General features: G+C 35.3%; 1 protein-coding gene and 1 long non-coding RNA gene across 2 annotated transcripts in view; one reads left to right on the top strand and one right to left on the bottom strand.

Annotated features, from left to right (window-relative positions):
• Nucleotides 1-7,500, bottom strand: part of LOC137658540 (high-affinity choline transporter 1-like) — a 254,295-nt gene that overhangs the window by 15,116 nt on the left and 231,679 nt on the right. The window contains exons 11-12 of the mRNA XM_068393387.1: nucleotides 6,183-6,286; nucleotides 5,432-5,562 (exon numbers count right to left, since the gene is read on the bottom strand). Of these exons, the coding sequence (XP_068249488.1) occupies nucleotides 5,432-5,562; nucleotides 6,183-6,286 (235 nt within the window). The remainder of the gene's footprint in view (nucleotides 1-5,431; nucleotides 5,563-6,182; nucleotides 6,287-7,500) is intronic.
• LOC137658541 (uncharacterized) overlaps nucleotides 1-7,500 on the top strand; it is a 347,029-nt gene that overhangs the window by 282,056 nt on the left and 57,473 nt on the right. The gene's annotated exons all lie outside the window — the stretch shown is intronic.

Raw genomic sequence — 7,500 nt, 5'->3', positions numbered from 1 at the left:
CAGGGAAAATAGCCTAGTGAGGAAAGGAAATTAGGAAATAAATGAATTACAAGAAAAGTAATGAACAATTAAAAAACATTTTAAGAACAAGAACAACATTTAAATAAATCTCTTATATACACTATAAAAACAGAGGAAGAGAAATAAAATAGAATACTGTGTCCAGAGGTGCCATCAAGCAAGAGAACTCTATTCTCCTAGTTGCTATAGAGGACTAAGTTGAATTTATTAATTACAATCGGAATATTGTATAGGAATAAGTTATACTTACTAATTACAACCAGAAGACTTTATCAACAGGTGATGAATATAGTTTTAACAACATTACTATGTCAATTATACACTGTTAAAATTTGTATTACATACATATACCAAGGCACTTCCCCCAATTTTTGGGGGTAGCCGACATCAACAAATGAAACAAAAACTAAAAAGGGGACCTCTACTCTCTATGTTCCTCCCAGCCTAACAAGGGACTCAACTGAGTTCAGCTGGTACTGCTAGGGTGCCACAGCCCACCCTCCCCCGTTATCCACCACAGATGAAGCTTCATAATGCTGAATCCCCTACTGCTGCTACCTCCGCGGTCATCTAAGGCATCGGAGGAAGCAACAGGGCCTACCGGAACTGCGTCACAATCGCTCGCCATTCATTCCTATTTCTAGCACGCTCTCTTGCCTCTCTCACATCTATCCTCCTATCACCCAGAGCTTCCTTCACTCCATCCATCCACCCAAACCTTGGCCTTCCTCTTGTACTTCTCCCATCAACTCTTGCATTCATCACCTTCTTTAGCAGACAGCCATTTTCCATCCTCTCAACATGGCCAAACCACCTCAACACATTCATATCCACTCTAGCTGCTAGCTCATTTCTTACACCTGTTCTCACTCTCACCACTTCGTTCCTAACCCTATCTACTCGAGATACACCAGCCATACTCCTTAGACACTTCATCTCAAACACATTCAATTTCTGTCTCTCCATCACTTTCATTCCCCACAACTCCGATCCATACATCACAGTTGGTACAATCACTTTCTCTTATAGAACTCTCTTAACATTCATGCCCAACCCTCTATTTTTTACTACTCTCTTAACTGCCCCCCCAACACTTTGCAACCTTCATTCACTCTCTGACGTATATCTTCCTCCTCTCCACCATTTGCTGCAACAACAGACCCCAAGTACTTAAACTGATCCACCTCCTCAAGTAACTCTCCATTCAACATGACTTTCAACCTTGCACCACCTTCCCTTCTCGTACATCTCATAACCTTACTCTTACCCACATTAACTCTCAACTTCCTTCTCTCACACACTCTTCCAAATTCTGTCACTAATCGGCCAAGCTTCTCTTCTGTGTCTGCAACCAGCACAGTATCATCCGCAAACAACAACTGATTTACCTCCCATTCATGGTCATTCTTGTCTACCAGTTTTAATCCTCGTCCAAGCACTCGAGCATTCACCTCTCTCACCACTCCATCAACATACAAGTTAAACAACCACGGCGACATCACACATCCGTGTCTCAGCCCCACTCTCACCGGAAACCAATCACTCACTTCATTTCCTATTCTAACACATGCTTTACTACCTTTGTAGAAACTTTTCACTGCTTGCAACAACCTTCCACCAACTCCATATAACCTCATCACATTCCACATTGCTTCCCTATCAACTCTATCATACGCTTTCTCCAGATCCATAAACGCAACATACACCTTACCTTTTGCTAAATATTTCTCGCATATCTGCCTAACTGTAAAAATCTGATTCATACAACCCCTACCTCTTCTAAAACCACCCTGTACTTCTAAGATTGCATTCTCTGTTTTATCCTTGATCCTATTAATCATTACTCTACCATACACTTTTCCAACTACGCTTAACAAACTAATACCTCTTGAATTACAACGCTCATGCACATCTCCCTTACCCTTATATAGTGGTACAATACATGCACAAACCCAATCTACTGGTACCATTGACAACACAAAACACATATTAAACAATCTCACCAACCATTCAAGTACAGTCACACCCCCTTCCTTCAACATTTCGGCTCTCACACCATCCATACCAGACGCTTTTCCTACTCTCGTTTCATCTAGTGCTCTCCTCACTTCATCTATTGTAATCTCTCTCTCATTCTCATCTCCCATCACTGGCACCTCAACACCTGCAACAGCAATTATATCTGCCTCCCTATTATCCTCAACATTCAGTAAACTTTCAAAAGATTCCGTCCAATTTTTTCCTTGCCTCCTCTCCTTTTAACAACCTTCCATTTCCATCTTCCACTGTCTCTTCAATTCTTGAGCCAGCCTTCCTTACTCTCTTCACTTATTAAAAACGGTAAATGCCTGGCAACATTTTTTCTTCAGGTTTTTTGCCGTTTTAAAAACGGATATATTGACATAATGGAGTGATATTACTGTCACCAACTCGTAAAAGATAACAAAGTGAGGTAAAATTTACGGTCGTCTGTATTTTACTGAAATACAGCCGTGAACAGTATATTTTTAAGGAGAATGTCCAATTAAAAAAAAAAGTTTTTTTTTCTTGCTAATGTTACAATAATAAAAAAAAAAACTAAGAACAATCGACTAAAATTAATAGGTGAAAGAAATTAAAAGCTGCAAAAAAAAAAAAAAGGAAATTGGCAACTATTTAAATTTCATTTTATTTAGCACACAGCTCCTTTTAGAACGTATCCAGAGACTCCGAATGAAAGTGAGTGTAGGATGGAAAGATTAATCTCATTTGCATATCGGTTCTCTTATCTATCCGATAGCAGTTTATTGGAGAAGCTTTGCAAAGTATTTGAATACCGTGATTTTGTTTTAAATTATTTTAAGTTTTATACCTTGATGCTTTAGGACAGTAGATATACTGATTAAGTAAGCTCTTTTGTTGAGATGAAATATATAGATAGTTTATTTAGAAGAATTAACTAGCTGTAGGCTACGTTAGGTACTTGTGAATTAAAGAAGTATACATTAGGTAATTGATAATTAATAGGCCCACCTTTTTTTTTCATCTGGCTTTCCAGTCTTGTCAGTAGGTATTGTACCTTACATCAGACGTCTCAGGGTTATTATAACTTTCATTATGTCGTGGATTAGATACTTATCAATTAATGAAGCATACATTAGATAATTGAAAATTCACTTTTTTTTCTTTTTTTTTTTCTTATCTGCCTTTTCAGTCTCATCAATAGCTATTGTACCTTACATCAGACGTCTCAGGTTTATTGAAAGTTCCATTATGTTGTGATATTTTCTGGTGCGCTTTAAATACAGCAATAATATCGTTGCCATAATGTGGAGGATTAATTTTTGTTTTATTTTTATTTATTTATTTATATAGTTTTAAGGTTATGTTTTGTTTTTATGTCCTTTTTGTCCAAGAATCCCGCTGCTGATAACGTAAGGGGAAAGTTTGTTTTGCGGAGACAATTGTCTGTTTAGTGTGATCAAGGGGGAGGGGGGGGGGGTTGTTGCAACATCCCGCCCACAATAACACAGCCAAGAAACACAACCTTCTTCACAGATCTAAAACCTCTTTTGATATCTTTTAACGCAGCGCTTGACACCGCTTGCCAGTAATTTCATATCAGTTTCATTCTTTTCTTTTTCGTTTGTCAAAAGTTCAGTAAGCTCCCAATCACTTTAAAGCTTCTCGGGTAGTTCAGCTTAACTTCAAAAAGAGGCTTAGGAGGGTAAAAGCCAATTAGTGTCGTTGACGGCTTTTTATTATAGCGATTTGTTGTCCTTAATTGCATCTGAAGGTCAAGGTTATCGTGATCCATTTGTAAGTGATAAATTTTTTAAGCACCTTTTCTTGGTTCTAATATACTGTATATTTAATAGGATTAATTTTATATTGATTAAATAGGATAGAAGAGACTATCTATGGTAAGCAGCTCCTGTATAGAAAAGACACTTCAAAATTAAACCATTGTTCTCTCTAGTCTTGTGTAGTGTCATAGCCTCTGTACCATGGTTTTGCACCGTCTTGGGTTAGAGTTCTGCTTGATGGTACACTCGGGCACTATTCTATTTGGCTCCTTATTTCCTTTCCTCACTGAGCTATTTTCCCTCTTGGAGCCCCGGGGCTATGGTATCATGGTTTTCCAACTGGGGCTATAGCCTAGCTTATAATATTAATAATAATGATTATAATAATAGCTCAACGCTTTATTAGAATTTGTTTTTGTTTGACTACGCTTTCTCCGAACTTGAGTTAGGAATAACTCTTGCATTAACATTCTTAGTTTCTAGCTATGCTAGTAGTATTTACACGTTTCTACTAATGCTAGTACTATTTACACGCAGTTCCAAAAGAAGCAGCTGTCAAGTAACAAGCAAAAATGCTGCTTACAATTTATATTTGTGTGACTCACCAGTAACAATCAAGTATGCCACCTATAAGTCATTAGGAAATTTATTATTTGAAATCGAAACTTAAGCGGTTAAGGAGTGGGCGACTTACAAGCCGTAACGGAGCACACTATTCTTTTCACTTGCCTAAAATTCTGAACAAAAAAAACCAAGATTTTTACCTAAAATTCTGAACAGAAAACCAACAATCTTACCTAAAATTCAGAGCAGAACACCAAGAATCTTACCTAAAATTCAGAAAAGAAAGCCAAGAATCTTATCTAAAGTTCTGATCTTACCCAAAATTCTGAGCAGAAACCTAAAATTCAGAACAGAAAACCAAGAATCTTACCTAAAATTCTGAACAGAAACCAAGAATCATATCTAAAATTTTGAACAAAAAACCGAAAATGTCACCTAAAATTCTGAATAGAAAACTAAGAATCTTGCCTAAAATTCTGAACAGAAACCAAGAATGTTACCTAAAATTCTGAACAGAAAACACAGAATCTTACCTAAAATTTTGAACAGAATATCAAGAATCTTATCTAAAATTCTGAACAGTAAACCAGGAATCTTTCCTAAAATTCAGAGCAATAAAACCAAGAATCTTACCTTAAAATTTTGAGCAAAAGACCAAGAAAATTACCCAAAATTCTGAACAGCAAATCAAGAATCTGACCTAAAATTCTGAACAGCTAACCAAGAATCTTTCCTAAAATTCTGAACAGCTAACCAAGAATCTTACCTAAAATTCTGGATAGAAATCAAGAATCTTTCCTAAAATTCTGAACAGCTAACCAAGAATCTTACCTAAAATTCTGGATAGAAATCAAGAATCTTTCCTAAAATTCTGAACAGCAATCCAAGAATCTTACCTAAAATTCAGAGCATAAAACCAAGAATTTCCCCTTAATTTCTGAACAAAAGACTTAAGAAAATTACCTTTATTCCGAACAAAAGTCCAAGAGTCTTACCTAAAACTCTGAATATAAGACCAAGAATCTTGCCAGAAGTTTTGAACTGAAAACTTAGAATCTTACCTAAAATTCTGAACAGAAAACCAAGAAAGTAACCGACGATTGATCCGTAGGTGTTGACGTAGTCTGGGAAATGCACAGCCATCGTCAACTGCGGGAACAGCATCACGTACACGAAGTCACCGCATAAGTAACTGGAAATGAATAAATGATTAAAGTAATGTTGATAATTGTTTCAAATCGTGCATGAAATGTTTTGATTAATTGTATACTTATAATTATTGAATTTCATTCCTGAGAGTATTGATAGTTGATTGTCATTCGAAGTGAAAGAGTTGGCGATATTATATATAACTTTGCTGGTTGACGAAATATATAAGCGCTAATTATATTAATTTGGTTGTGTATAACTGTTTGTATACATACATAGACGCACGTGTGTTTATATATATATATATATATATATATATATATATATATATATATATATATATATATATACTGCGTATATATATATATATATATATATATATATATATATATATGTGTGTGTGTGTATATATATGTATATATATATAAATATATATATATATTTTATTTCATGACACCTATTGTTCATTTAAAGGTTTCAAGCGCACTTACAGATTTTCTTTTTCACAACACGTACTTTAATTGATCGCATTACAGCATTCTTGTATTGGTTAATTGTAATTTGAAGTTTTTATATACAATATCATTTCCACAACTCCAATCCTTTCTTATGCACTTTTTACATACAGTCTTTGCAATTTCACAACACTGAACAACAACTTACAATAATGCGTAGATTGATTTTCCTGTGATGGAAATGAGCGTAGCTACAACGGCCACAACAACGATTCCAATCCTCATGACCCAGATAAGCTCCCTGTCGCTTGCCTGAAATCAGTAGTAATTCATTAGAGGTTTTATTATTATTATTATTATTATTATTATTATTATTATTATTATTATTATTATTATTATTATTAATAGAGTACGTGATACGTCAAAAAGACGGCTAAATATTTAGAGTCATGGCTCCGCACGGACACGATCCCCCTTTCCTCACTACAACACTTTAGTTTGGGCAATTATTATTATTATTATTATTATTACTATCCAAGCTACCACCCTAGTTGGAAAAGCAAGATGCTATAAGCCCAGGGTCTCCAACAGGGAAAAATAGCCCATTGAGGAAAGGAAATAAGGAAATAAATAAATGAAGAGAACAAATTAACAATAAATCATTCTAAAATAAGTAACAACGTCAAAACAGACATGTCATATATAAACTATTAACAACATCAAAAACAAATATGTCATAAATAAACTATAAAAAGACTCATGTCCGCCTGGTCAACAAAAAAGCATTTGCTCCAACTTTGAACTTTTGAAGTTCTACTGATTCAACAACCCGATTAGGAAGATCATTCCACAACTTGGTAACAGCTGGAATAAAACTTCTAGAGTACTGCGTAGTATTGAGCCTCGTGATGGAGAAGGCCTGGCTATTAGAATTAACTGCCTGTCTAGTATTACGAACAGGATAGAATTGTCCAGGGAGATCTGACTGTAAAGGATGGTCAGAGTTATGAAAAATCTTATGCAACATGCATAATGAACTAATTGAACGACGGTTTCCAGAGATTAATATCTAGATCAGGAATAAGAAATTTAATAGACCGTAAGTTTCTGTCCAACAAATTAAGATGAGAATCAGCAGCTGAACACCAGACAGGAGAACAATACTCAAAACAAGGTAGAATGAAAGAATTAAAACACTTCTTCAGAATAGATTGATCACCGAAAATCTTGAAAGACTTTCTCAATAAGCCTATTTTTTGTGCAATTGAAGAAGGCACAGACCTTATATGTTTTTCAAAAGTAAATTTACCGTCGAGAATCACACCTAAAATTTTGAAAGAGTCATACATATTTAAAGAAACATTATCAATACTGAGATCCGGATGTTGAGGAGCCACCGTCCTTGACCTACTTACAATCATACTTTGAGTTTTGTTAGGATTCAACTTCATACCCCATAATTTGCACCATGCACTAATTCTAGCTAAATCTCTATTAAGGGATTCACCAACCCTAGCTCTACATTC

This window comes from Palaemon carinicauda, chromosome 19 (genome assembly GCF_036898095.1).
Source record: "Palaemon carinicauda isolate YSFRI2023 chromosome 19, ASM3689809v2, whole genome shotgun sequence".
Taxonomy (NCBI): Eukaryota; Metazoa; Arthropoda; class Malacostraca; order Decapoda; family Palaemonidae; genus Palaemon; species Palaemon carinicauda.
The sequence above is the reverse complement of the archived record's forward strand: the minus strand, read 5'-3'. Positions and strand labels throughout refer to the sequence as shown.